General features: G+C 37.6%; 12 protein-coding genes across 12 annotated transcripts; 8 read left to right on the top strand and 4 right to left on the bottom strand.

The window, feature by feature from the left end:
- Positions 1-628: 628 nt before the first annotated feature.
- On the top strand, positions 629-1,696 carry BDF20DRAFT_798183 (uncharacterized protein; the record flags this gene model as incomplete). The annotated part of the gene is made up of 4 exons (XM_053076310.1): positions 629-839; positions 957-1,226; positions 1,314-1,593; positions 1,645-1,696. Coding segments are annotated over 4 exons (813 nt in total), but the record flags the coding sequence as incomplete, so codon positions are not given.
- A 1,198-nt stretch (positions 1,697-2,894) lies between these two features.
- On the top strand, positions 2,895-3,987 carry BDF20DRAFT_813921 (FtsJ-like methyltransferase-domain-containing protein; the record flags this gene model as incomplete). The annotated part of the gene is made up of 2 exons (XM_053076926.1): positions 2,895-3,823; positions 3,909-3,987. The coding sequence occupies 2 exons, from the start codon at positions 2,895-2,897 to the stop codon at positions 3,985-3,987; spliced, it is 1,008 nt and encodes a 335-aa protein (XP_052939999.1).
- On the bottom strand, positions 3,812-4,524 carry BDF20DRAFT_856861 (hypoxia induced protein conserved region-domain-containing protein). The gene is made up of 3 exons (XM_053080317.1): positions 4,299-4,524; positions 4,142-4,234; positions 3,812-4,075 (listed from the first exon to the last, which is right to left on the bottom strand). Exons 1-3 carry the CDS (start codon positions 4,408-4,410, stop codon positions 3,993-3,995), a joined length of 288 nt encoding a protein of 95 aa, XP_052939998.1. The 5' UTR covers positions 4,411-4,524; the 3' UTR covers positions 3,812-3,992.
- Positions 4,525-4,541: 17 nt separating this feature from the next.
- On the bottom strand, positions 4,542-5,703 carry BDF20DRAFT_344418 (uncharacterized protein). Its single transcript, XM_053075243.1, has one exon. The coding sequence runs from the start codon at positions 5,520-5,522 to the stop codon at positions 4,917-4,919; it is 606 nt and encodes a 201-aa protein (XP_052939997.1). The 5' UTR covers positions 5,523-5,703; the 3' UTR covers positions 4,542-4,916.
- BDF20DRAFT_813497 (uncharacterized protein) lies at positions 5,607-8,071 on the bottom strand (the record flags this gene model as incomplete). The annotated part of the gene is made up of 7 exons (XM_053076883.1): positions 5,607-5,794; positions 6,002-6,127; positions 6,182-6,280; positions 6,369-6,624; positions 7,243-7,476; positions 7,593-7,640; positions 7,760-8,071. 7 exons carry the CDS (start codon positions 8,069-8,071, stop codon positions 5,607-5,609), a joined length of 1,263 nt encoding a protein of 420 aa, XP_052939996.1.
- A 3,687-nt stretch (positions 8,072-11,758) lies between these two features.
- BDF20DRAFT_953760 (PRP1 splicing factor, N-terminal-domain-containing protein) lies at positions 11,759-14,742 on the top strand. The gene is made up of 2 exons (XM_053084897.1): positions 11,759-11,933; positions 12,039-14,742. Exons 1-2 carry the CDS (start codon positions 11,806-11,808, stop codon positions 14,665-14,667), a joined length of 2,757 nt encoding a protein of 918 aa, XP_052939995.1. The 5' UTR covers positions 11,759-11,805; the 3' UTR covers positions 14,668-14,742.
- A 460-nt stretch (positions 14,743-15,202) lies between these two features.
- Positions 15,203-16,556, top strand: BDF20DRAFT_856852 (uncharacterized protein). The gene is made up of 3 exons (XM_053080316.1): positions 15,203-15,713; positions 15,779-15,828; positions 15,897-16,556. Exons 1-3 carry the CDS (start codon positions 15,500-15,502, stop codon positions 16,431-16,433), a joined length of 801 nt encoding a protein of 266 aa, XP_052939994.1. The 5' UTR covers positions 15,203-15,499; the 3' UTR covers positions 16,434-16,556.
- A 650-nt stretch (positions 16,557-17,206) lies between these two features.
- BDF20DRAFT_856843 (uncharacterized protein) lies at positions 17,207-17,657 on the top strand (the record flags this gene model as incomplete). Its single annotated transcript, XM_053080315.1, has 2 exons — positions 17,207-17,480; positions 17,617-17,657. Coding segments are annotated over 2 exons (315 nt in total), but the record flags the coding sequence as incomplete, so codon positions are not given.
- Positions 17,658-18,084: 427 nt separating this feature from the next.
- BDF20DRAFT_856838 (uncharacterized protein) lies at positions 18,085-18,961 on the top strand. Its single transcript, XM_053080314.1, has 2 exons — positions 18,085-18,121; positions 18,200-18,961. The coding sequence occupies exon 2, from the start codon at positions 18,316-18,318 to the stop codon at positions 18,874-18,876; it is 561 nt and encodes a 186-aa protein (XP_052939992.1). The 5' UTR covers positions 18,085-18,121; positions 18,200-18,315; the 3' UTR covers positions 18,877-18,961.
- Positions 18,962-19,105: 144 nt separating this feature from the next.
- BDF20DRAFT_905106 (uncharacterized protein) lies at positions 19,106-20,372 on the top strand (the record flags this gene model as incomplete). Its single annotated transcript, XM_053083117.1, has 4 exons — positions 19,106-19,465; positions 19,554-19,887; positions 19,972-20,175; positions 20,218-20,372. The coding sequence occupies 4 exons, from the start codon at positions 19,106-19,108 to the stop codon at positions 20,370-20,372; spliced, it is 1,053 nt and encodes a 350-aa protein (XP_052939991.1).
- Positions 20,373-20,890: 518 nt separating this feature from the next.
- On the top strand, positions 20,891-21,783 carry BDF20DRAFT_814754 (uncharacterized protein; the record flags this gene model as incomplete). Its single annotated transcript, XM_053077013.1, has 3 exons — positions 20,891-20,986; positions 21,093-21,234; positions 21,323-21,783. 3 exons carry the CDS (start codon positions 20,891-20,893, stop codon positions 21,781-21,783), a joined length of 699 nt encoding a protein of 232 aa, XP_052939990.1.
- A 276-nt stretch (positions 21,784-22,059) lies between these two features.
- On the bottom strand, positions 22,060-25,449 carry BDF20DRAFT_814908 (uncharacterized protein; the record flags this gene model as incomplete). The annotated part of the gene is made up of 3 exons (XM_053077031.1): positions 22,060-23,445; positions 23,536-25,025; positions 25,110-25,449. 3 exons carry the CDS (start codon positions 25,447-25,449, stop codon positions 22,060-22,062), a joined length of 3,216 nt encoding a protein of 1,071 aa, XP_052939989.1.
- Between the last annotated feature and the right edge of the window lie 2,410 nt (positions 25,450-27,859).

Genomic DNA, 27,859 nt, shown 5'->3' with positions numbered 1-27,859 from the left:
AAGTGTCGTGCTATTGTATTTGCTCTTGTTTCTGTTGCTCCTGCTTCACATCACGAGCAATTCATTCCAGATTTAATGACATGATTAATATACACACCCACTGCAAAAATTGTCTTAATAGCAAGCATTTCTATCCTCTAGTTCATCCAAGTACATCAGCCTATGACACCTGTAAAATTATGCAAAAACGGAGATAATGCATTACTATGTAAATTGATGCTGATACCATTCATTCGATTATTTAGACAATAACGCTTCGAATAGAACATCGACTACCACCACATTTACTGGAGACACTAGTTTTTTTTCGATGGATAACATAATGAATACAACCAAAATATCCTCCTCCCCTTTGCAGCCAAGTAAAGCAACAACATATCAGCAACCTTTATTCAATAATGTAGTGCTTAAGACGACCCTTGATGTTGAATCGGCTCAAAACTCACTGAATGGCATCACAGGATCAATACAACATAATCATCTTCAGGAATCGCCGCTGCAGGAAGAAATTCCTCGTGATCAAGTTGCTGTTAAAGATCAGTTATATTATGAGGTTATTGATAGAGAAGCGGAGGTAGAAAAAGAAGAAGATTGCAGCTTACAGGAGAATGAGTTTTTCAAACTGTTATCGATGCTGATTCAACACGCCGAAAGTTTAGAATGGATAACAGCTGACCTTCTACGAACGGAAAATAAAGTGAGAGAACTAAAATCCTTAGAAAGATCAATTTCAGAAGGATACGACTATCGCGAAAAATTCTATCTGGACCGATTGACTGAATACGAACAAATTTTAAAACTACAAACGAGTATGATAGATGATCTTTCAGAATTAGAACGTGACCTACATATACAATATGATTTGAGCTCTATGCAACGGCAAAATGGTAGTATTAGAACGGAGCTCAACAAGATTAAATCGCATTTAGTAACGAAGCCCTTATCTAATGTAGTAGAGCGCAATATTGAGGCCTCTTATTTCCATCAATGTCGTGACAACTGTAAGGGTAGTACGAAATCATCGTCAAACAATAGTACACATAATGGCAGTTATTTTCCTTCTACAAATTTTGAAGATAAGCAGCAACTGTCATCTATGAATGACATTGCGCATAAAATTCGTTGGAAAACAGCCAAATGGATTGGGGGAAGTGTGAGTACATGTCAGGTTGTTTACTCCTTCAACAGACCTAGAGATGTACCTGAGTTTATCATTGCAGGATCAGGTACAATTAATTCGTTTACTGTTACAACTAGCAGCTGCCATATGAAAGCATTGTTACCCACAACAACAAAACTTCAACCAATTGAAGTATATATTACTCCGCCAACAACCTTATCAAACTCTTTACAACGATATCATTATTTACTTCATATAAATGCTCACGATCAAAATACTCTATTTCGATTATTACCCAAACGTTACTGGATACCGGATGCTGATTCACTGACTTGCCAATTTCAATCATGTACTACTTCATTCAGCTTTTTCCAAAGACGGCACCATTGTAGAAGATGTGGCATACTAGTTTGCCAGGAGCATAGTTTAAATCGACTACCACTATTCAGTCCTCAAGAGCAGCATCATTTATCGTTAGCAACTGTTATAAATGCTCACAGCAATGCAAACATCAATTACTACAGATGGTATAGAGTTTGTGATACCTGCTTCTTTGATCTCATTATTGCTCGTAGTCCAGCCACTTCTGCTATTAAAAACATACCATCACATCGGTTGTCTGCTGTGGACTCTGCAGCTGATTTGTCAGAAGTTTCTGGTAAGCAGGATCTTCTTTATACACTACAGTCAATTTCTTGTTAGAATATATTTTATTTTCTATTATACCCTATTATCCGTATTTACAAAGTAACCACCGTATACTAATTCTTTGCAACTTTATTGTACATATTTATCTATTCAATACAATCATTTTCTCTATTTCAAAAATTAGGATAACATCACATCAATTAAATAATTCAAGAAGTTGTCTTACATTTTAAAACGATAATGGCCAGCTAATTAATTGATGCAAAAAAGAGACCGAATATGGCTGCGTTCTACATTTGCAGCAGCTTTCTGATGCGGAGAAACAGATTTTACAGTTCTTTTTTTTTATTTTGGGCATTTAACTAACAATTCCTGCAATTTACGAAACTATAAAACCTCAAAATGGACGATCTTTACTCTGGTAAGTAGTAAATATAATAACTCTCTATATCTTATTTATGCTTGTTAACAGCTTTTCACCCTTAGACAACGATCCTGATTATCGAGCAACACGTCTGCACTCTGAAATCTCTCCACCTTCTTCACGCGATCAACCTTACATTCGTCAACAACATCAGCACCAAGCACAGCGACAATCGAAGGTCGATCTGTCTCGTTATAATCCTGCTTTACAACAACCACACTACAGCCACCACCATCAAAACAAACGCCCTTCATACCAACCATATCAACAACAACGATTTGCACCCTATGGTCAGCAACCGCCTTTACCACACCAACAACAGCTTCGTAACCAGCAGCAACAACAGCCTTTTTATAAAGATCAAAGGGGAAACTATTGTGATCAACATCAGCATGCTTATGATTTGCAGCAACAACAAGAGGTTAAGCAGTCAGCTCAACCTCAACCTACATCCCGAAAAGCAAAACCAATAGATCTGAAAACCAATACAGATTTTCTTGCCTGCAAACGTCGACTTTCTTTGGAAAATATTGTGCAAAAGGTTTCGATTGTAGAAGAAAATGTGTCAAATATCGACTATGAATTTGTTAGTTCAACGATATTGGTAAAGACTGTTAATGAAGCAAGGGTAAGTTATCTTTTCGTTTGTTTGCAAACAAAAATACTAGGCGTTTATCTTTCTCACTTCGTTTTCAGGCAAAAATGAGTCATGTGACAAAGGAAGCACTATCAACTGCAAGGTCGAGGTCTAATCCATTCGAAAGAATAGGCACGAGTGTTTTTATGAACCGAGCAGCAGTTAAGCTCGCAGCTTTAGACGCCACCTTCGGATTGACGCAAAAAGAAGATGCTACTTCAACTTTTACATTTGCGGACCTGTGTGGAGGTCCAGGGGGATTTACGGAGTACCTATTATGGAGAATACATAGTTGGGGAGAAACAGCTCATGGCTATGGTATAACCTTGCAGTCAACTGAACATGACGAAGTCAATTGGCAATTAGACAAATTCAAACAGTTGGCACCAGAGGGTAGTTTTACAATAGTCGAAGGAATGGATGGAACAGGTGATTTGTATAAAGAGGCCAATATCCGTCATTTTGAAACAATGGTGACGGAAAGCAACCACTGTAAAGAAGGAGTTGATTTAGTTGTAGCGGACGGAGGTTTTGATTTTTCAGGTGCAGAAGGAGAACAAGAAATTGTTGCCTATCGGTTGATATTGTGTGAGATAACAACTATGTTGACCTGCTTGAAGCAAGGTGGGCATTTCGTATGCAAATTTTTTGATATGCTAAGTCAATCGACAGTGAGTCTTGTATGGTTATTGTACCAATTATTCGATGAAGTATGTATTACCAAGCCATTAAGCAGTAGACCGGCCAATGCAGAACGATATATTGTATGCAAAGGACTTGTTCATAAACGTCCTGCAGAACTCGTTACCAAACTATTGCAAATGATACAGCGCGTATTCAATACTACAAACAATATAAAAGCATTCAGTCTTATTGAGAGAAGTGTCATGGAAGAAGATGAGGAATTTATTGATTATGTCCAAATGCGTAATATGAAAATCGCGATGAAGCAAACGGAAGCACTCGAACTTATGAATCAATATATACAGAATCCGTAAGTATCAGCGTAAGCTAAGTTGAGTTGAAACCCCATACTTGTTAATCACTGATACAATAAATTTAAAAAATTATACGAATAGTGAGGCATCACCATCATACGATCAGGAACAAATTAGGCGGCACCTGTTGAATGAATGGAGGCTGCCGTCACCAAACTAAACCCCTCATTCTTCTTTCTGTTTATCTTTGTATTGATAATAAAGTGAGCCGCCCACCATGGCTATAACAGTAAACCCTTGTGCCGCAACTATGTTGATGAGACTTATCAGAAAAAGTTCTAACTTTAATTTCTTATCTGCGTCTTGAAGCCTACCTCTCAACCGGAACATATTATTAGTATAAGCTCTGTTACCGGTTTTCACACCTACTGTAGCAGCTACCAAAGCGAAACAGGTTAACGCAACGCCTTTTAATCAAAAATTCCTGTCAGTAAGTCTACAGCAGTAGTAAGCAATCAAATTATAACTGACCTGCTGGCACTAAAGGTTCTTCTCGTGCTTTTCTTTGAATTTTTTGTAAGGCTGTTTCGCCTTCCATTCTATATCTCATGTATTCCAATTCCTCTTTGGTATATTCTTTCATCTTTAAAACAATTACTTTATCTTATGCCAAACCATAAAAGTGGGGAAAAAAAGAGAAAACAAAAAATCGATTCAAGGGATTGAAGAGGCATTTTCCCCACCTTTCTAATTGAGACCCCGTTTTCAAAGTCCAATTTGGAGTGTTATTGGTGGAAAGATTAAGGCACAGCAGGTTTGTTAACGATTTAATGCAAATGCTTTGAAATTAAACAGAAATAAATAACGAATAGATTAAACATGATTTTGGATTGTTACTATCGAGTTACTACATGCTGTAACTGTTCAAGGGAATGAAAATTCATGAACAGATAAGTTTTTAGCTGTTTCTATGTGACCAAGGTCCTAAAATTTCAAATGAAAGAAAATTTGTGAGTATAGAATTAATGATTTTGTAGCCTTTTTGTTGTTGATGAAGCCTTACATGTTGTGAGATGTTTAAACTTGATAAGAAATCAGTATCTGCGTTAGTCAAAGACTTAACTGTTTGTATTCGCAGAGAAGATGACCTCATAGGCAATATCTTATGCTCAACTGTATATAAGAATAAATTAGTAAACACATATATCGAACAACAACAATGATATTAAAGCACTTTGATAAAGAAAGATTGCAACACATACGGCGTTCTGACGACAAAGTTATCGTTGGAGATACTTTGCTTTTGTTATAAGTAACAGTACTCATAGCCGATAAACTATTTGATCGTGCTGGTAAATTCACAAGAATTGGGCGTTGATGAGCGTATTTTTCGCTGTTCTTATCGATATCATGTTTGTTGTTGCTTGGTAAAAGTCGTCTTATAAGCTTGTTCCCATTACTGTCACTGTCAGCTCCATTATTTTCATTTTTTACCATAGTTGAATCTGTTGTCGAATTCTTTACTTGTCGAGTAGGTTTTTTATTCTTACCAACTGATGTCACGGACGAAGGTGAGGAGAATGCTTGAGCATGAAGAACCTGCTTTTTAGTAGGACCATTATTACTTTCTAAAGTCAGCCCTGTTCCATTGTTTGTATATTGTAAAGCTCGACTGCGTAAAACAAACAATTTTTCTGAGCATCCTTGAAAGTTGAAATATGAATCGTTGAGAGTATCAACAATTGTACTATTCATATCGAGCGGTATTTCTTTGAGAATTATGTAAATAATGAAAATAGCATTCAATAATTCGAATCAATAAGAAGAAACCCGTGATTGTTATTCGCAAAGGCAGTGGGCAGGGAAGTTACCTTCGTCACTTATTGACAATGTCATATAATAATACATTGGGATTGTTGTTGCAATATGGAACTTTTCTAAAGCCGTGCCTATCAATTCGTTGATTGTAGTTGTTATGCTCACGGGAACCAGTTTTTCGAACCGTTCCTTTTTATCTTTATGTTCGACTAATAAACGTGCTGCTTGGTTTTGTGGCTGTCGTAATGATCGTATTGCTTGCTGATCTGATTTTAGCAAGCTGCTTTTACGGAATAAGCTTAAAGCAGTAGTGGGGGATACTTGTTCTTTCCCACAATCGATGCCGCTGTTGACGCCGACGATGGGCGTAGTAGCATTATTGCCGGTAGTTGGCATTGTATCCTCAGCATAGAAACATAATTTGATATACATATGTTCAATATTGTCACAATCAACCTCATCAATAACTCTTTTGATGCGCTTATGTAACGAGAAACGAATTAATGAATCATCACCAAAACGCGCTTGTGCGCGTTTTCTGGCTTTTGAAACGCCTACACGCGTGATTTGAATGGAAGGCTGTTCCCTTGAAAGACGTTTTAGGATTTTTAAAGAGGGCATAGGTTCCGTCAAATGGTCACTGAGGGATTCAAAAATTGACAGCGGCTTATCTTGAGGCATTAACGTAATTTCGTCTATATAAATTCAAAGGATATGATCATTGTGTGAAACATTAGAGCAGTTGAATATGCTCATAATACTTTTGAAAACAAAAGATCTTACCACTGTCCATGGATTTTACAGTCAAATAGAACTCGATACCGCTGCTTGTAACTGAATCATCCATGAGCGATATATGAAATTTCTGCAATGTAAGCTTCAATAATTCATCCGCATTCATTTCCGGCGTAATTGTTACTGTATTGTAAGAAGTTCCCGTTTGAATAGAATCACCAGCAAATATACGTAGAACGTGATAATGTTTATCTGTCATATCATCTTGATTGATTGACTCTCCGTCTGTAGTAGTATTCAATGTCTGGATCAAATCTTTATTGCCATGTACTGAGTAACTCTTTTTACCGAAAGATAAAAGTTTCTTTAGACCCGAAACGGCATTCACAGATATAGTACTCTTCGCTGAGAGATCAAGAGATGAGCCCCTCCTGAATTTATCTTCCTTTTGCCTAACCTCTTCGTTTTCTTCTCCATTTTTAGCACCAAGTAACTCAGATCTAAAATCTTGATTTTCATTTGGAAACAAATATGGAGGGGTGCATGGAATTATGGATGAAGTATCAGTATATGAAGTATTTGTTGCCATCTCATTGGTTACGTTAGTATCGTTCCCAGTATGTGGCAGAATGGGGTAAGAAAATGCTGGCACATTACTCTCCGCTTTGACATCAAGTGCGTTATCCTGATAATGCGCTGGATTTACTAGAGTGTTCATGATGTTGTTTCCGTCTGCTAAGCCAACTTTATCTACACCCTCATTAGTCTCCATATTGCTGTTGCTGCTATACGCATCAGACGAAAAGGCTGAGTTGTGAGTAGCGATAGTAGTGGTAGTGCTTTCCGTTTTGGGTTTATTAAAATAAGGATTTATTAAAGGAGCATATTTGCTCTTTTTCTTGCCCTCTTCCCTGGATTTTACAAAGTTCTCGTCGTTTTCAGATGCAAGATAAGTGCTGAGAGGTATTTCTTCAGTGTATTCCTCATAAGTTGCTGTATAAGAATCGATATCTTTGTCTATTTCGATGTCATCGTCGTAGTTGCTGTAAAATAGTATTTGTTTTTGACAAGCAAGGGTTCGTGATAGTCGAACACGCTTTTTAGCAATTCTGCTTTTTGATGTGGTGGCCGTTACATCAAAATTGGTGAAAGATGACTTTTGATGAGTGTAGTATTGTATTTTATCAATTGAGGTTACCTGAAAACAATAAAAAGATTAATTAAACTTTGATTAGTTATATGTGCTCTTTATTTTCACTAATTTGCTTCTACCTCAACATTTCTATGCTTATTAAGTCTAGCCAATCGCTCGTGTGGTGTCTAGAATTATCAAAAATATATTGAGAAAAGTTAAGCAATCTGCATATTATTTTGAGGAGGAATAAATACAGTTGCATTTAAACAGTTGCGTGATCCTTCTACTACCAAGCATACTCTACCTCTACAAGTTCAGCTGGAATGTAGCCAACCTCAGACGTCTTCAATGCTCTGATTAACCACCAATATGAATTTGTGTCATCAATTAACACCATTGTATCGCCTTTAACGACTGATGCTTGGCCATCTATAGACGCAACAAAAGTATGGCGTGCATAAACTAGGTCAAAATTTATATCTTCATCTGGAATGCTTGATGTTGAAGTATAACTTGAACAGATATCATCGTCATTGTCTTCATCTGCTATTGCGTCTTCATCCGTGATATCTTCCTCTATGCTTTCTGCACTTTCTTCAACTATAAAAGCCTGCATTACATTGGATGATTGTGATAGTTGCTTCAGATCAAGTTTACTACTGCAAGGCTTCATAAAGTTTTCTTTCAAGCTATCCAAAGCACTTTGAAATTGTTTGGTCACAATCATGGCTAATACAGTGGATTGTTATGTTTGATGCTCGTGAAAATTCTAATGCCTTTTAACAGTGGCGGAATTGATAATTAGTACTCAAATTATAGTCAGAAAAGAAATGATAGAATTTTGAAAGAAAGGGAAAGGAAAATAATATGATGGCACGTTCCTAAATATGCAATAAAGATTGCACCAGCAATTATTTTTTTTTTTATGGTAAAGGTTATTGATAAACCGATTTCCCCTGGATTCTTTCGTTTTTTGTGTTTTAGTTTGCAGCTAAATTCTGCACGCTCGAGAAATAGGGTTTGTCAACGCCAACTACTGAATTTGCTTATGCTTGATTGAAAGTAAATTGGTAAACTCAGAAATCGAAGTAGGTGAGACACTGCAATCATCAATTACTAATTGAAAACACTTTACTTTTTTTCTTTCTTCATTTTCTACACAATTATTTGAAGAGAATGCGTTTATCATTGTTTGTACACGCATCTTATATCTTCTGCAAAATGTAGTTTATTTCTGAAATGTATTGTACACTTATCCTAAATCTTCTATCTAAATCTTTTCCGTAATTACATTTATAAACGTGTCCCCATAACAGAAGGTTAAGAATATTAGACGGTCCTGCATTTTCTTCCTCATTGCACAGAATAACGTTGAGCAATAATTTTGAACACAATTGCGAAAATAAACTCTGATGTCTTGACTTTATTGTTTTTGTGAGATTTTCCCTCAAATAAAACAAACCTGCTCTTTTTAAATGGATATCCAGCCATTGAGAAATTATGTATTCCTTGTTTGTTGGTCTTGAAACCAACCTCCAAAAATGGTTGGCTTGTAATACGTTTATATTTTCTCTGTAATGTCAGGTTAGAGCAACAAGAGATTCGTTACTGGTTTTTTTTTAATGGTTACAAGATCTTTGAATTGTCACATAATTAACTCTTTAAATTGATTTAATTTATTGTACCACTATTAGAAGTTGAGAACAGCTGTCTAATTTACTCTTCAAATCTAACGTTCTAATAATAAGACACATTTGGAACAGTCTTTCTCAGTTGAAGTAGTATTAGGAGGTACGCTATAAATGAGGAAAACTCCATGGCAGTTTTATGCCTCCTGCTATTGTAAAAGCATCATTTCATAGAATCAAATAATTATTCTGGCTGCGGCAGATCACGAAAATTATCTGGTGGATGGCCTTCATTTGAACATATCAAGATGGACAGTAATGTCTACATAATTTTGCTAAAGTTTCGCGATTGTATGATAACCTTATTGCAGAATAAATATGATATGACTTGATATGTGCTGCTTTAGAGCGCTCAGCACTGTGATTGCTATATGAGCCACACTTCTACTCTTGGCTGTTCTAATAATGTTATGAGCAAGTATAGCTGATTATCACCAGCTATTCTGTCTTAAATTGCTGAAGCTTTGTAGTGATGCTGTTCTCTATTGATTCTCTTTTTTATGTTTAAATAGATGCTTAACGGAATAATAAAACGACTGCGTTTCCTCTTTTGACAAGATTAACAAGGGCATTCAAGTGAAAGCCAAACACCACAATATTAATGTTATTCTAGCATATGTAACTCTTTGTTTTTCGTGGAAGTAGAGGAATATTACTTTGCAACTATAATGTTCAAATGTCCTCCTCTGCGAAAAAAAATTAAGCAATTAATCTGTATTATTCGTTGTAAAATGCGCGATGTTATGAGATTTATCAGTTACAGGAATAGATAAAGTACACAATATTAGAAAACTGAGAGCTTTCTTTTCTTCCCTTTCTTTTTGCCTCCTTTCTCATTAATGTCAGAGTCTTTAGGTACGATATTTGATACGAGATATCTGGACAAAGCAACACGACCAGCAACTGAAAAATTATCATTAAGGGAAAGTGCCTCGCTAATTGATAAGCACAGTGTCACAACCCTTTTTTGAAACATTATATCCACTCACTGTTGTCCTAAGCTCGTAAATGATCACGCAGGATTACATAAGAGACTGATAACAGATAAGCTCCTGGCATAGATGCTGCAACTTTACCGAGGCCTAAGGTAATAAACCCACCCTTAGGGCTGTATGATTTGGGCAGTGAGGCATTCGAGCTGTTGAATTGGCGTCATGTCTACAACTGATACAGTTTACTGAAAATAGCGTCTATTTTTAATTCCTTTTCAGCCTTCTCATCTGCATTTACTGTTCGTAGTTGCTTTCTATATGCAGTAATACTATTAAATGTAGAAAATATTGCCAGTAACTTGAATTTTTTTGACATGGCGACTCACTTCAATCATTATCAGCTGATACTGTTTTCTAATGTATGTAATTTCACAGATCCAAACTCAGTATCTAAAGTTCTGCGGATGAGTGGCGAGTTCCGATTTCTATGATTTCGAGAAATAAAAAGCAGGCTATGGAGGGGACCAACTTAATAGTTGCTAACCCTTTCGCCATGTCTTTCATTCAATCTACAATGTAAATTGTACATTACTGAACCTGTTTCTTGAGAATGTACACAATGTCGAAGAATTAATGCTAATGGAGTGGTAATAAAGTGAAGACGTTCAGTTTTGAATCAATTGACAGAGGTGGTTACGCTTAAAACAAAGTTTTTATTCAAACCGATGGTTACGACATACCTAAGACCTATATATAATTCCCAATGGAGGTGCAAATGTAAAAGTCGGTACACCTTGTCACGAGTTTCCTGCACAAATTGTTCTCAATAGAGAATACAAGCAAGATTTTCAACTGTTGAGTTTAAGCCTTCCTTGGAAAATTGCGCTATAAATGAAGCATAACAGAGAAGTCCAAATTAAATGGCCTTTCTCTCCATCAAAACGATTATGAAACTGATTGCTCATTCGCCTCTCTCTTATTTTAACCTTGATAAACTTGTCTCATAATAGTCTTTCACAGTGTCTGCTGCGTGCGCTTTTGGACCAAGATACGGATGTACGAACAGATGTGCTGGATATTCTTATTAAAGCAAATCGATGATTACTACTATCACAAACAGGGCGTGTGCAGTTTCTCTTGTTTGTGAGCTTCTTGGCTAAGGTTGACGTTAAATCCATTAATTAATGATAAAGGTGTCTAGTAGGATAAAAAATGTATACTTCTGCTTTTCGTAGGAATAGTAAGGCATACAGTGTAGGCGCCTTCAATATTCGGACATCTGCTTTTTTAGTTTACCGTTTACATAAGGATTAAAATAATTGCAACTTTGATTGATGCTTTTGTTGTTTTTCAATACATTAGAGTTTAAGTGGAGCATAACTATTCTCTATATATTTAGTACCCTCTTCTCACAATGTGATAAAGAAGTCCTTACTTTTTTGATGGGTCAAAAGCAGCCTTATTCATTTTATAAATAGACTATATTTCTGATATTTCAAAATTCTCCTGCTTATTAAAGTATTTAATTGGGTATATGTGGTTTTTCTATAATGTTATCAATGCTCTCAAAGAGGGAATGCAAACCACCATTTACTGTCAAATTCAGTGTTGATGAAAAAATGAAGCGGACTTCGAACATCGAATTGAACAGAGTTGCTCTTGCCAATTGCTAGCACTGTGTATATCCAAACTCTTTCTTTCGCTATACGATTGACAACAGCCTTAACAAAATGTTTACTGCGGTCAAAGATTTTATAGGTAAACCTGCACCACCCAACTATGTTGCTGGTTTGGGACGTGGTGCAACTGGTTTTACCACTCGTTCGGATATTGGCCCAGCAAGGGAATCTACTGATGCGTAGAGTATATACACAAATCACTTTTAAAATTTTAATATGCAAAGTTTATATACTAATGGCTCCCAATTGTTCTATCTCTTTGACTCTAAAACTTATGCATTTAGTGGTGGCGTAGATCCAGCCAAAGCTATGGGAAGAGAAGGAGAAGAGGACGATGAACAATATCAAGATCCCGACAATGAAGTCGGTCTGTTTTCCACTGCACCATATGAAGAAGACGACGAAGAAGCTGATCGAGTATGGGATATGATCGATGCTAAAATGGATGAAAGACGAAAAGCACGTCGAGAGGCTCGAGAAAGGGAGGAAATAGCTCGCTTCCGTAAAGAGCGACCAAAGATTTCAGAACAATTTGCCGATCTCAAAAGACAACTCACCACAATCGACGAATCAGAATGGGCTGCCATTCCTGAAGTAGCTGATCTAGTGGGTAAAAATAGAAAAAAAGCTAGTAAGGTACCTGAACGGTTTACACCTTTACCGGATACGATGATTGCAGCAGCAAAGGAAAAGTTAGGCTATTCGAATACGACACTAGATGATAAATTAGGTGGCATCGCTTCTACTGTCGCAGGGGCTAGTAGTAGTGTAGGAGAGGATGGTTTGATGACAAACTTTCGAGAAATTGGTCAAGCAAGAGATAAAGTGTTAGGTTTAAAATTGGATCAAGTTTCGCATGATTCAGCGTCAGGAAAGACCACTGTTGATCCAAAGGGATACTTAACCGATTTAAATAGTGTTGTCATCAAAAGTGATGCAGAAATTGGTGATATCAAAAAGGCGCGTCTGTTATTGAATTCGGTTATTACCACCAATCCTAAACATGCACCTGGTTGGATTGCAGCTGCTCGTTTAGAGGAAGTAGCAGGTCGGCCCGTTCACGCTAGAAATATTATTGCTAAAGGTTGCGAGCAATGTCCCAAAAATGAGGATGTGTGGTTAGAATCAGCACGTTTGAATACTGTCGACAATGCCAAGGTTATTTTAGGTGATGCCGTACGTCATCTTCCCCAGTCAGTCAAAATTTGGTTGAAAGCAGTATCCCTGGAAACTGAAACCAAGGCGAAGAAAAGGGTATTACGTAGAGCACTTGAATTTATACCTAATTCAGTTAAATTATGGCGCGCTGCTGTTAATATGGAAGAAAATCCCGAAGATGCTAAAGTTCTGTTATCACGTGCTGTTGAATTAGTCCCCCTTAGCGTTGATCTATGGTTGGCTTTAGCACGTCTGGAAACCTATGAAAATGCTCAGAAGGTTCTCAATAAAGCGCGTACTACTATACCCACCAGTCATGAAATTTGGATTGCTGCTGCTCGATTACAAGAAGAGCATGGTAAAATTGAAATGGTGGATCGTATTATCACACAAGGCGTCAAAGTGCTAGCTCAAGCAGGCGTGGTGCTGGATCGTGAACAATGGCTGGATGAAGCCGAGAAGTGTGAGAAAAATGGATCTATTTCAACGTGTCAAGCTATTGTACGAGCCACTATCGGCAGCGGTGTAGAAGAAGAAGATCGTAAGTCGACTTGGATGGAGGATGCAGAAAGTTGTGTGGCTCGTGGTTCAATTCAAACAGCGCGTGCGATTTATGCTCATGCTTTGAAAGTGTTCCCTGGTAAACCTTCGATTTGGCAACAAGCTGCTTTTTTGGAAAAGAGCCATGGTACTGCTCAATCATTGGAAGAATTACTACAACGAGCTGTTAAATATTGTCCCCAAGCTGAAGTTTTATGGCTCATGGGCGCCAAAGAGAAATGGTTGGCTGGTGATGTGGAAAGTGCCCGTGCTATTCTAGAAGAAGCGTTTCGAGCCAATCCCAACAGTGAACAAATTTGGCTTGCAGCAGTCAAAGTGGAAAGCGAAAATCATGAATATGACCGCGCTCGTAAATTATTGGAGCTGGCAAGAAAAGAATCAGGCACAGAGCGTGTGTGGATGAAATCAGCTATGTTAGAGAGACAGATGAAGAATTACGATCAATGCCGAACTCTATTGGATGAAGCCATTGACAAATACCCTACCTTTGATAAATTATGGATGATCAAGGGTCAAATAGAAGTTGAATCAGCTGGTGATCTGGTCAAAGCACGCGAAACTTATAACAAAGCTGTTAAAAGCTGTCCAAAGAGTGTGACATTATGGATCTTACTTGCCCTCGCAGAAGAAAAACTGAATATGATCACAAAAGCGCGTGCTACTTTGGAAAAAGCAAGGTTTATTAATCCTAAGACACCTGAACTCTGGGTGCAAGCTATCAGGATTGAAAAGCGTAATAATAAGATGAACGTAGCTAAATCTATTGCAGCAAAAGCCTTACAAGAATGCCCTACTTCAGGTGCTATCTGGACCGAAGTTATCTTTTTGGAAGCACGACCTCAAAGAAAGGCACGCAGCGTGGATGCACTAAAGAAATGTGAGCACGATCCTATTGTAGTAACAGCAGTCGCTAGGCTTTTTTGGATTGATCGTAAGATTGAAAAAGCCAGAAATTGGTTCCAAAAAGCTGTTCAAATTGATCCAGATCAAGGCGATTCATTTGCATGGTGGTACAAATTCGAACTACAACATGGAAATAAAGAGCAGCAAGATTTATGTTTGAAACGGTGTGTGGCAGCAGAGCCACACCACGGTGAATGCTGGCAAACAGTGGCAAAAGACATGGCAAACATGGGTAAAAAAACAGAAGACATTCTGAAACTCAGTGCTGAGAAATTGGAATTAGGGAAATAATAATTGCTATCCATATACTGAAAGTAAACATAATAACCATTAAAACCGGCAGTAGATTACTGCAATCTGTATATATCTTCAAAAAAGTTTCTGCTAGGCTTCCGCTTTTATCATGTATTTCCTTCCTTTGTTCTACTATGCAAGCAAGGCGTGTTATTTTACCGCTATTATCTTCAAATGAAACTAGCGGGTTAACAATCAACACTATAGCTCTTTCTTCTTGACAGACAACGAACAACTTAGTAATTTTTGAGAATCAAACCCTTCTGAAAGCACTATAATCTGTGTTTGTATTTTGCGCTTATTCTTATTCATGTCTCTTTTTATTTTCAAACGAAGTCTCTGTCATCAATGGATGTAGTAGTTAATGCACTTTCGGAATTTATCCTTCATACTAAAAGACATGAGTTTTTTTTTGTAGCAGTAAAACCTGTTGTGCAAATCCTTTTAACTTTCTGCAAAATAAGCAAAAAATTCTGGAAAAAAAGGGATAGGTGACGAGGATTTTGTTTTTTTTGTTGGTTTTTTTTTTAATTTCAAATCTTGTGTACCTTTAGAATTCAGTTGTTAAGAGTGGCTGTTGGGAGTTTTGCACATACCGAACAACGAAAAAGCTATCAGAATGCCGAGCGAAAACAAACAAGTGAAGATGCCAATAAGAAAATCAAATAATTTTTATGAAAACTGGAAAGTCTTTTCTAAACATAACAAGCTAATGTTTCGTTGCAACGAGTAAAGATTTCGCAATCTATGGCTGTGGGCATCATGAATTCCAGTGTATTCTCTTGGCACAGCAACGGTCTCAGTGTTATTGTTGGGAAGCTTACATACCATGTTTCTTCACACTTATGATAGAAAGAAAGCGCAATGGTATTTGAAGCGAGATCTTGCCAAGTTGTTAGAAAATAAGAATGGTGGAAGAGCGATTCAATTGTTATTCGATGCTAAGGGCAATGGACATCGTGAAGGCGACTATATGATAGAGGATCGTAAAAATATATGTGTTGGTTGTGGTGGAGATCAGCAACTAACCTTACACCATGTTGGTAAGAGAGTATATGGAGGAGTGATAATCAGTGTAGGCAAGCACTTTAATAACCGTTTGAATCAGTACCAGAAATGTACAGACAATGGATGCCACTTGTTATCAAGTCAAAATCTGTACGTATGGATACTATTACTCTTTGGCATACGGCTTCTAACAAGTAATCTTGATGCTCAATCATTAGAGCCGGGATTTATTATTGTTATGCAAGCATTGTCATGACGCATACGAGCAAAAAGCTATTCAATTGAAAAAAGACTGCGTCAAACGATTCGGCATACCGTTGGAGGGAGAAGGGTGGATTTATCTTCCAGAACATAGAAGGGCCAAAAAGGCTGCTAATGCCTTGATTAGATCATCTGACAAAATACCACTGCATAGGCAGAAGGAACTTACTGAAACTATATTGAATTTTTGGCAGAAAGAAAAGATAAGCGAGTCTGAAAAAAGTGACGGAAACACAAAAGAAGAAGCTTGGAAAAACATATTGCAGAGTTGTAGCGAGTTAGTAGATCATTATAAAGGGCCGGATTTCGTCGAACACGGGAAAAAAGCCATACAGATATTGACCGAAAGAACCGAGTACAATGACAAAAACCAAGAAATTTGGCCTGATCTCGAAGCCTTCATAAAAGAATGGAGACAGCATTTCCTGGATTATCTACAACCGAAATATCTCAGTGAACTATGGACCATTGAAGGGGACATTTATACGCGATAACTCAAAAAGAAAGCGAAAGCGATGTTTCAACCTTAAATTACAGTGTTTTAGCTTCAACTTTACACTAAATACAAATTTTATTGGACAATATACATATTCAATTTTGATAATTTTAAATTATTTTAGGATGAAATGGTATAATATTCTTGGACGATTTATTGAATAAATAATTGTAGACATTACTTTGAAGGTCAGTGGACATTTTTCAATAAATAGTGGCATTACGTTAAAGTACTACGAGACGTACTGAGTATTTTATGGTGACACAGGTCTTATCAGCAATAGATATAGGGTTGTGGTTTACGAGACTTTATTTATGGATCATATGAATTGATCTACGCGTTAAACTAATCCCAGACACGTTCTTCCGCCACGTAGATAACGGTCGTTGTTGTCAATCGTAATAGAAAATAGATGTTGTCAAACTCAAAGCATTTACAGAAAATAAGTTTGACATCTTTCCTTTGATTTCCATCTTTTTCTTCTTTCATACTTTCTTTCCTCATCCTGATAGCTACTACTCACCATGTACAAAGCCAAAATCTTGCAAAAAATCAAATCCGTGGCAGAAGCCCATAAGAATAAAGTCAAAGATGAGTCCTTCCGTGATCCAGGGCGAAGATCTGTCTTCACAGCGGCAATCGGACTAGATCATAACAAACATCAAGTACGCAGCTGCTCTACCAAGGAATATTATCATATGACCGGAAGTATCAGACACGCTGCAAAGCTGGAAAAGAAGAAAGCAGGCACAATTAAAATGATCGAAAGTGGCATACCAACCGCCAAAAACTTCTATCATCAAACAACATGACCATCATGTACAATATATATTGCAGCACTTCGAAGCCTTGTTCTCTTTTTACGGCGAAAGAGCTGCTGAAGACATATTTTGTCTATACCACGGTCAGGAGCGTGCTGCCGGCAACAGGGTCAATATGCTTATTAATGGAACCACAAAGTACAATAAGCAATTGAGGTTGAAGAAGAAGAAAGATCGAAATAAGTGGCCAAAGAAGAATACCGACAGAATGGCCTTTTGTAAACGTAAAAAGAAGAAGAAGAAGAAGCAAAAGGTTCCAGAAGAGAAGGAAGAAGCAGATGCGAGAGAAGTAAGCGATGTTCTCGCTAAGAAAGATAGGTAAGGTTTTTAAATGATAAGCAATTCATCCACTATTCGCAGAAATATTGATAGAACTCATGCTTTCTACAGCAACTCCCTGAAGAACAAGTGGAAGCCTGAACCCTTTAGTGTAGGCGACACTAAAAAAATCCCTTTAATTGTAGTTGGTGATGGCATGTTCGGGAAGAGTGCAGTGCCCATCAAAGGCCATAAAACTGGTGTCGTGGGAGTCCTTTGGCGTGCCTTGAAACTCAGAGAGGCTGCTGGCGATTTACTGACGATAACCATTGATGAATACCTAACTTCTCGAATATGCAATAATTGTCGTTCGAACAATCTTGAAGCATTGAAGACAGTTCCCGGCCAAAGTATCCTTGCCTGCAAAACCTGTTCGATACTTTGGAACCGGGACGTCAACGCTGCTAAAAACATGTTGACAATTAGCGTTTCGATCTGGAAGTCAACAGGAAGACCTGCGGAGTTTTCTAGAACACCAAAATCACCCACAACAACCACTTAACACCATCCTCTAATCGCCAGCACGAAGCTGGTTTGATTTTTACAGGTAAGCGTCTCAATTTTTGTGTAGCTCGATCTTGAAATTATAACTTGATGGTCTCAAAAATTTACTTTTTTCGTCTAGTTATATTGCGGCTTCGTCTAAACCCAAAGCTAAAAAACTGTATTGATAACAAATTTTTAGAATCCAGAAATCTTTTTGTTCCAGTTTTCTCTTTACCCCTCATTTTTTTCGACCCGATGCCAACAACAACGACGTTACCTCTACATCATCAACCTCATCATCGAAATAGCATTTCTAATCTTTTAATTAATAAAGAAAAGACAAACGATAGCATACCACCTTTACCTTCATCAAATACCTTTGAGAATCGAACATCACCCATATTATCGTCGACGTCGAGAAAATTCTGCGCTTTAGTCGTAGTGACCATCATTCTATGTTATTCGTTTATCAAGTCTACTTCTTTCACAAAGAGGGAGAATGAGAATGGCACTACTCTATCCTTATCTACAACAGTATCAGGTAGTGCTGTCAACGATTACTTGAATATTAATCCTTTAGCTTGGGCACCAACTCTCTCAGACAAGATTGGCAAAAGTGCTTTCTCAAAATCCCAGTTTACTACAGAGGCGTTAGAACAAAACGAACTAAACCCTGTCTCAGCGGTCATACTAAGAGTAACCGACGATGATAAAAGTATAATACATACAGTTAATCATCTATTGAAGTATCCTTTTATCAGCGATATTTCTATCTTCAATCAAGTAAAAAATAGGCCGCTAACGTTAAAGGTATAATACAAAAAAGCCTCGCTGTCAAGCACTGCAATATAGTTAAAACTCTCGTTTGTCATTCAAATAGAGTCTTAGATTAAGTCCTACTGTTAAATCTACCATAAACATCAACTTCATTGAATCTACGTCTAATAATGAAGAAGACCTCAAAAGCCTGGCTCGCTTCACCATTTGTGCAACAGCATCTCGACTTTATTGTTATTTTCAGGATGACAACTATATTAATCCTTTCATGGATAGTTTATACACTAATTTCTTGCGGTTTCCTTCGCTGATTCATGCCAACGCTAAGCCCTCACATTTTGAAAATGAAATGGCATGGCGGTTTTCCAAAGCAGATATACGTTTGCATACTGGTTATGCTGATTTTCGTTATGGTGCGTTTGTCCCTCGTTGGAAAGTACAAAATTTTTTGACACAATTAGGAAAATCAGGTTTCGACAAAGAGAAACTAAGGCAGGCAGATCACTATTTTTCAATTTGGACGAATCAGTATCCATGGTTATTGAGCAATCCGCCTTATATGGCAAAGGGCGGAACTAAAGCTACAGATGGAGATATCGCTTATTTGAGTACTTTAGATCACTATACCGTAAGTGCATTTTTATGTTGGCGAATTCTTATGTTTTCATAAGAGTAAAAACTCATTTTTATTACCCTCATTTTTGCTAACGCTGCAGTATGATGCTGTCCGCCACTTATCAAGGAGTTTAACGGCACATCAGTCAGAAGCCCCTCAGGATTATTTTGATCGACGAGAAGAAGTCCCACCATTGGTTTATCGTGATGTACGCTCTTCTTGTGCTAATGATCGGTGTCTCTTTATGACCAATTTAGATCCTTTCGTAAAACCTACAGATATTGATTTCGATTACCGCAATATCACGTCTATCTTAGCATGGGAGAAGGCCTATGCAAAATTATCGACAATACCCAACTCTATCGAATGGGACGAGTTTTCCTATCACCAGGCTGTGGACAATGATCCCAATACTTGTTGGCATACTATTCGAAGTGAGTATTTTCCATTGCTGTTTGTTATAATCTTACGCGAGGCTTTATACTGACAACTGTATCTATATTGTACGTGCTGATTAGCTCCTAAAAAGCATGATTATTTTGGTCTTATGTTTGTTGGCAGCACTCGTTCTGATAAAGTAACACTATATACCACGAATGATCTTTTAAAGCAGAAATATCATCCTGAAAAACAGTTTTCAATATCGGTATTACAAAATGATGACACCTGGATTCAATGTAAATTGACAATGATAGACAACAACAATAGCCTGAAAGCCACTAGTAATGCAAATCCAGATGCCAACTTACTAAATATCAATTCAGAAACAGGAGCAGCTTTGAATAACGTACAACGCGTAACATTCAATTTAAACTGCCCCAATATCAAATATTTTAAGGCTCTTAAAGTCACCTTCCTGAGAGATCAAAAAGAACCATTTGAAATATGTGGTCTAACGCTAGACAATGTATCTGTTTAAATAAACTCGTCAATTAGATTGAACTCTGCTATCTACTGCTTTTTTTTACGTCAATATTGGCCGTTATACGAACCTTTATCCTGTCAAGTTTTTCTCTTTTCTTTCCTTTTTTTTTCCTTTGTAAAAGAAAAGACTCGGTATAATATCGGTGCGCCAACCATTTAGGCGAGACGCAATACGTTTAAACATAGACTTTTAATACATAATATTATTTTATTTTTTTTTGAAAGCCCAATGGACACGAGATATTAAACTTATCTAAATTGCCCGGGGCAGCTCCAAAGGCTGAAAAGAATCTAAAAACCCCTTAGGCTCAAGGGTAAAAAGGATTATGTACTAAAGGATTGTGGGAGGGGAAGAGGGTAACCAGTCGAGCAATAGGTGCCCTAACCGAGGAGTTGTAGGCAGCTCTTGAGAGTGGTGTAAGTAGTCGAGTTCAAACAAAATGTGACAAAGTGCAGTAAAACCCGCATAAATTTGGAGACGCTTTCCTTTTTTTGTCTTTTCCTACCAACTCAATGAGCTCTAATGGAAAGAGGGAAATCATACGATCTCTAGATCATTTACTATATTGTCAGTTCGTCTATAATTATTTTTTGGATTCTAGTTTGCTAGTGTTGTTATTTCGATTTGTTATACAACTAGTAAGAGAGCCATAATACTGTATTCAAGAAACGAAACTGCTCGACTAATGTCATATACATTTTCTTCGCAAAAAAGCAACTACTGTCACCTAAAGCTTTAACACGATCAATACGAACAGCATTCTTTATAGTCACAGCCGGATGGCTGGTAGTTATCATTCTGCATGTCACAAGCGAGCCTGGACAACCCGGCATCATTATTGACTTTATTGGCAATTGTACAGTTATTCATTACAAGCATCATATACAATCTATGTTTACTGTAGACTAACATACTTTTTCTTCTTTCTAAATGAATATATTTAGTAAAGCCCCCCACTATAACAAGATTGCTGTTGTTGGATTGTGTCATTTATCTATTTCAAATCATGCGTGTTCTCATCACTTCTAGCCTCTCCTCACAGCTATTAACAAATGGTACTGCAGTTGCGACTTTACAGGTGCCACCAGCATTAGCAGCGGCTTTGGGCACTGAAAATCTAACGCTAATGCTACCGCCCTCAAACGACACCAGAATAAACGAAAATTTGGAAGAGAACAATTACCATAATACTATATCTTCATCGTCAACAGCACCCATCAGAGACGATACTTCACAAACATCATCCGCTCATTTTTCAACTGATTTTGATGGTCTATATTATGGTGATGAATTAGTCGTGGATATTGGGCTGAAGGATTCAATTAAAAATCTCATCTTTGTAGATTCTATGCGAGATGATAATCCGTCTACATCCCGAGATGGTTCAGAAAGATTACCAGTGTAACTGTCAAGAGCCCCAGCAAATAAACAACTTATTTTTTTCAAGCTTAATTCATATTACTCCTTATTCAGCAAATTTGCCAACTTATTCTGTACTATATATCCTTAAAGTCAATATACTCGTTTAAAAAAGTCAGACGAACAGTTTACCAGATGATCAGAATATGTACAAAAATTTTATTGAATGGGAAAGTTGAACTATTTACAAAACGAGGACAAAGATTGCAATATGAATAAATTATAAGTCATGAATATGGGGAAAGCTGAGGTATATAGATTATTAGGCAAGCAGCTCACCAACTGAAGCGGTAACTTTCTCAGGAAATTCACGTTGGATCATCATTTGATAAATTTCTTGAGCCTCCTCTATCTTCTGATTATCAACATAGGCACGTACCATAGCTTCGTAAGTACTTGGCTCACGGATAGTTCTTCGTTCTTCATCATTTTGCTGGATTTTGTCATCAATCATGCTATCGAATAGTGCTCTGGCTTTATCCAATAAACCCTTCTGTCCATAGCCACGGATAAACACATTTTCAATATAAGGTGAAGTAGACTTGCCAATAGTGACCTTCATTTCTTGATAGAGAGCTTCCGCACGAGTCAGCTGATCGTTTGTCACCAAAGTATCGATCATGGATTGATACACCACTTCATCCTTCTCCACCTGATTCATATTCTTAGTGCTCGATGACATCTCTTCATAAAAAACTTTTTCAGCAGCTTCAACTTCCATTTGAATTGTACCATATGCATAAATCAAGGTTGCGTAATGAGTAGCTTGAGGACGCACACCATCCACTCGCTCCATTTCCTCAAGCAAGCCGTGTGCCTTCTTCATATCATAAGGAGCAATCAAAGTATAGACTTCCATTAATAATTTATAGGTATGGGCAGAAGGTTTTACACCACATTGCTTCATTTGTTCAAAGTAGGCCAGAGCACGTTCACGATTTGGATTTTGACGAACATAGAATTGAATCATGTTGTTGAAAGGGCCTACACGTAAAAGGGAGCGGAAATGCGGAGCAGCTAACATATCATCAAATAAGCGAACAGCTAAAGACTCAGCACCTGCACGGACACAAGCAGAAATGATTGCACCATAGGTAATAGCATTAGGCTGTATCTTGAAGCGTTGCATTTCCTCGAACAATTGCATTGCTTTATCGAGCTTACGCGCCTTTGCCAGCTTAGAGATCACAACATTGTAGAAGAAAGTTGTAGGCTTTACATCGTGACGTTTTGCTTCTTCGTAAATGGTGAGAGCATCCGTAGCTTCGTCCGTAGCACACTTGGCACAACCTAAGAGAAGACTGGCATAGCCATTGCCATCAGGATAGCGACCCATATGTTTGATCGCTTCGTAGTATTTCTTGGCTTGGACCATGTCACCCTGTTGAGCATAGCCGATGAGGATACTGTTGGTCAAAATATAGACAGCACGTTCATTGTTTGGGCTTGGTTGTTGGAAGCAAGAAATGGCAAGCTTGTACATGGTGTCAGCAGTTTGAAGGTTACCTTGTTTACCAACAAAAGCAATAGCATCCCGGAGAGGTTCTACCAAAGGGACCAAAAGAGACTCTACCAAACGCGCACGAAGGATAAAGACGGCTTCTTCCAAGCGACCTTGCATGGCATTCGTCATGACAGCATGGGATAGCTCCTCGGCTTTAGCACGATCAGAGGAAGAAGAAAGTGAAGAAGGAGACAATGGAGGAGTAGCCAGACCGGTGGTGGCAGCAGGGCTAACAAGAGTTGCAAAGCCTTCTGGCTCGCTGTTGTCTTTCTTGAAACCTGCAGAAAGCGCACGCCACTTTTGAACAGTTTGTTTGTCCCCAACACGATTAAGATAACTAACAACCCGGTGCTCTGTATGAGAAGCAATCTTGAATCCATTAACGGACATTTCAGAAGCAATTTCAAGCAGCAAAGATGAAATAGAGGCTTTTCTGTTACTAGTAGTAGTAGAAGCAAGAGTGATGGCGGCATCAAACAGCATTTCATAATCGGTAGCAGTCAACATACAGTGATTTGAGTCAAAATTGTAAGCTTCAACTATAACTTTGGCAACAGGTAAGGGCAGCATGTGATTTTGATGAGTACCGTTGGTCAAATACTTTGTAAACAAACGAGCCAAAGTCAGCGCAGTGTCAATATGAACAGTGTCAGAAGCGGCCAAGGCGTTGGAAACGGCTAAAGCTGCCTGTTTTAGTTGGTTCACTCCTTTAGCCACAGAGCGAGGTTTCATGGATTCCAAGATGACAGTAAGAGCGTTCAAAGCATGTTCTGGTTGCTTTAAGTCGATAGCAAAGCGAGTGACAATATGTTGAGCCAAAGCAGGGTCAGGTTCCAAGCCGGCCTTTTTCATATCTTCGACTACCTGCATGGCTTTCTCCATGTCATTTTGTTTCAAGCAGAGCAAAGCATAATTAGCCATGTTACCGTAAGACTTGGAAATATCAGTTTGAATCAGGGCTTGATAGATTTCAGTTGCCTTTTTGAAACAACCCATTTGACAATAAGCAGACAAAACAGGGCCATAACTGCTAGCATCAGGTTGAGGGTAAGATTGCTTCATCGTTTGTAGAAGGTCCATGGCTTCTTCCAATTTCTTGTTAGGTTGAAGACAATAATAACGAATGATAGAGTTATAAGGAATCGTAGATATTTTGACATCCGCTTCCAACATATCTTTTTGAACAATTTTGAGGGCATCTTCTAAATGATGGCATTTGAGGTGAGCATCGACCAAAGCATTATAGACATAAGAAGCGTCATGGGGTCCCACTGTGTCTTTGATAGAAGAGTAATGTTGAAAAAAGGTCAAGGCAGATTCCAGATCGCCCACACGACCAAACAAATTGATCAAGGCAGCATAAGTAGCAGACGTAGGTTGAGCATGAAGTTCCAACTGATGATAAACTCGGAGAGAATTCTCAACATCACCGTAGTGGGAGAGAACTCGTAACAATTGATTAAAGAGGTCAACTTCGAAGAATTGAACCAGGTTTTCGGAAACAGCATCTTCAAACATGACAAGTGCCTTTTGTAGATTCGCCTCAGACTCTAAGTCGGACATGTTATTGTTAGAAGCAGTAATAGATTTGCAACGAGCATTCTGACGCTTCAGCATAGCAATGACTTTTTGCACCTCCACATCACGCTTACACAGAGTACGGATGAGAATAGTATAAGTAGAACTGCAGGGTTGAATTCCAGAACGGAGCATATCCTCATAAACTATCGATCGGAGGCGGATAATCAATTAGTTATTGATTTTTGTATAGAAGTAAAAATAGACGTTTGTATAAATAAAATACTTACTGTTAAGCATTGGAGTTAGAGGAGTACCGTCACGACGAAGACTGGCATATGCTTCAAAGATGAGGTTGTACGTGTGTTCTGTAAATAAAAGACCTTCTCTTTTCAAAGCAGCATATTCGAGTTTCAATAATTTCATTTGACCCTGACGTTTTACTGTTAATATGCGATCATTGGCTTTAAAAGATTCAGAGACGATGGAACGCTCCCCATCGGTTCTCGGTGACGACTTGGGAGATGGAGGTGGAGTAATGATATCTGAAGGTGGAGCTGTAGGAGCGTTGTAAACAATTTCAAAAATAGGCTCGTTTTTTTCATCTTCAGGTGTAGGGGTGACTGGCATGGGAATGGTAGAGGAAGTTTGTTGTTGTTTACAACCAGTATCCTTGGTACGTTTCAGAACAACCGTGGCGTCCTTAGATATAGTTGTAGAATGAGAAATGTGCATGATGGTATGTTGAAAAGAGATGAGAAAGCAAGGAATATAGATGAGATTAGTATAAGAGTTGTATTCTTTAAAGTTAAACGGAAGAAAACTAGATAAGAGATGGAAAAAGGGCTACTGTATTTATACTAAAAAAACGAGTGGGAGAATTGAAACCGCAAGCTTAGTGTATTTGTCCAATAAAAAGGGAATTTATGTGCTTTATCTGATTGCAACAGGTGACTCTAATTTAAGTTCAATCGAGACTCTGTGATTATCAGATTTTTTCCAAGGTTTTTGATTTCTTCTCCGTCCCCTGTTCTACCGTGCCGTTAAAGTTACATCTGGGTATCAGGTTGATGAGAAAGTTAGCTAATTAAATAACTAATGACATAGATTGATGGAAAACGACGCTAAAATATATCGACCAGATTTTCCAGAGTCAACATCATATAAATAACTTACTTTTCGATGTAGCGCATGTTTGATGCTGCCATGCCCAATTTATTCTGGACGATTGTGACTCTTCTTCCGTTACCATGGCAATATTAGAAAATCTGATAAACGGCAATTTTTGTTGGAATTGTGAAATAAAACTCCCGCTTATAGTAGAGAATCATCGGAGTACATACTGCATCTGTCGTGTACATTATTACTGTTAGGGAAAAAACGACCAGCAACCGAGGTACACGGGATGGCTGCATCGTTATCAGATCTTTTTTTCCCCCTTTTTTTTGGTTTTTGATATGTACGGGTAACTAAACAACAACAAGTATGTCAGGTTATCGGGAAGCTAAATAAAATCGTGTAACTTTATCCTTTGGAAGGGAGAGAAAAAAGAGTTTAAAGAAACAAATTTGAAATCCCTCAAACTAACGTAAAGGTGTGTGACATATGACAGCAATGTAACGGAGGACGTTTGAGAATAACAAAAAAGTAATATAAGATGCTTTAGACATATATGATAACAAAGCCGCATTCTCAGATCTGATAAGAAGTTCCATCTTGGATTTTTCTTTTCTTAGATTTGGGGGAGGGGTTGTAGGTTGGGGAAGGAGCGTGGGGATAGTAATATTTATCAAACTTAAATTTCTCTTGGCTTGTTGGAGGGTTGGAGATGCTACAAAAAGTCAAATATGCATGCTCAATCGCTTGGAAGCGTTTTCTATCTTAGTTACAGAAGTATTCTCTTTGATAAGATCTTGAGATATTAACAGTGTATCAAAATGCTGTAATAAGTATTCACACGAAATTTCAATCCTTTTTTTAATTTTTTTTTTCTCTTTTTTTGCACGCATGTACAGCTTTATTTTCTGACGAATCATTTATCAGCAAAAGATCTGATAACTAGAAGCGAATAATTAAAAATAAAAATTGGGTCCATCTCTTTTGGAACTGTTACTATACTTGCATAAAACATATGAGAAAGAATATGCTTTATAGTTGTCTTTGCCAACAATAGGTCGCATTGGGTAATTCAATTAAACGTTTATTTCGAAGAAATTGATGTACTGTAACAGTGAATCCCAGTTGCTAAAGCAAGTTGTAAAAAGGAAAAATACAATGAGTTAATCAAAGTAGAAATTATGTTGATTCCGTTTTATAAAAACCAATTTTTTTCAATCCTCTTGTATGAAATAGTAGCTTTTTTGAAGAGTTACAAAGATAAACAGTAGACGCTGATCAATTCTTTGACGCCTTACAACTATTATAAATTTCATCCTTATCAGATCTTTGACCTCAGAATTCTTTAGATCTTGTAAGGAGTTTTTTTTTTCTTTTTTTGGGTTCCAAACTTAAAATAGCCATTCAAGTGCAACCCTTGTACTTACCTGAATCCCCGCGAAACGAATGAACGATTAAAAATTGCGTAAGATCTGATAAGCCCCTCATTTCTTTAAATTAAACCCGATTCATGATGAAATGCTTTCTGTACGAAGTTACACTGCGATTACTAATCCTTCTCTTATTTATTTCAACTTATTAGATTGAATCTTCCATCAGTCTTACAATTTAATATAAAAACCGTATACGTAGCTTGCTCGATCTTGATCTTATCAACATCATTTTTTGAACTGCAAATTATCTGATTTTTCCTAAAAATGGTTACCGTACTTATTAACCTTGGCTTCAGTTCTACAATCGAATCTATTTGGTTTAACTAATAATCAGCAGCCTACTATGATCGAATTTAATACAAATTATTGGCCAATAGTGGTCAGTTAAAAATGCCTTTCTGATTTCGACTACAAGGTTTAATCAGAAATTTGATTATTCTGGTGTGCTTTCATAAGGAAGGACTGGCTCATCTGTCCGTTCAAATTTTTGT

This window comes from Mycotypha africana (genome assembly GCF_025528875.1).
Source record: "Mycotypha africana strain NRRL 2978 chromosome Unknown BDF20scaffold_2, whole genome shotgun sequence".
NCBI classification, from domain to species: domain Eukaryota; kingdom Fungi; phylum Mucoromycota; class Mucoromycetes; order Mucorales; family Mycotyphaceae; genus Mycotypha; species Mycotypha africana.
Note: the sequence above shows the minus strand (reverse complement) of the source record. Positions and strands in the feature narration are given on the sequence as shown.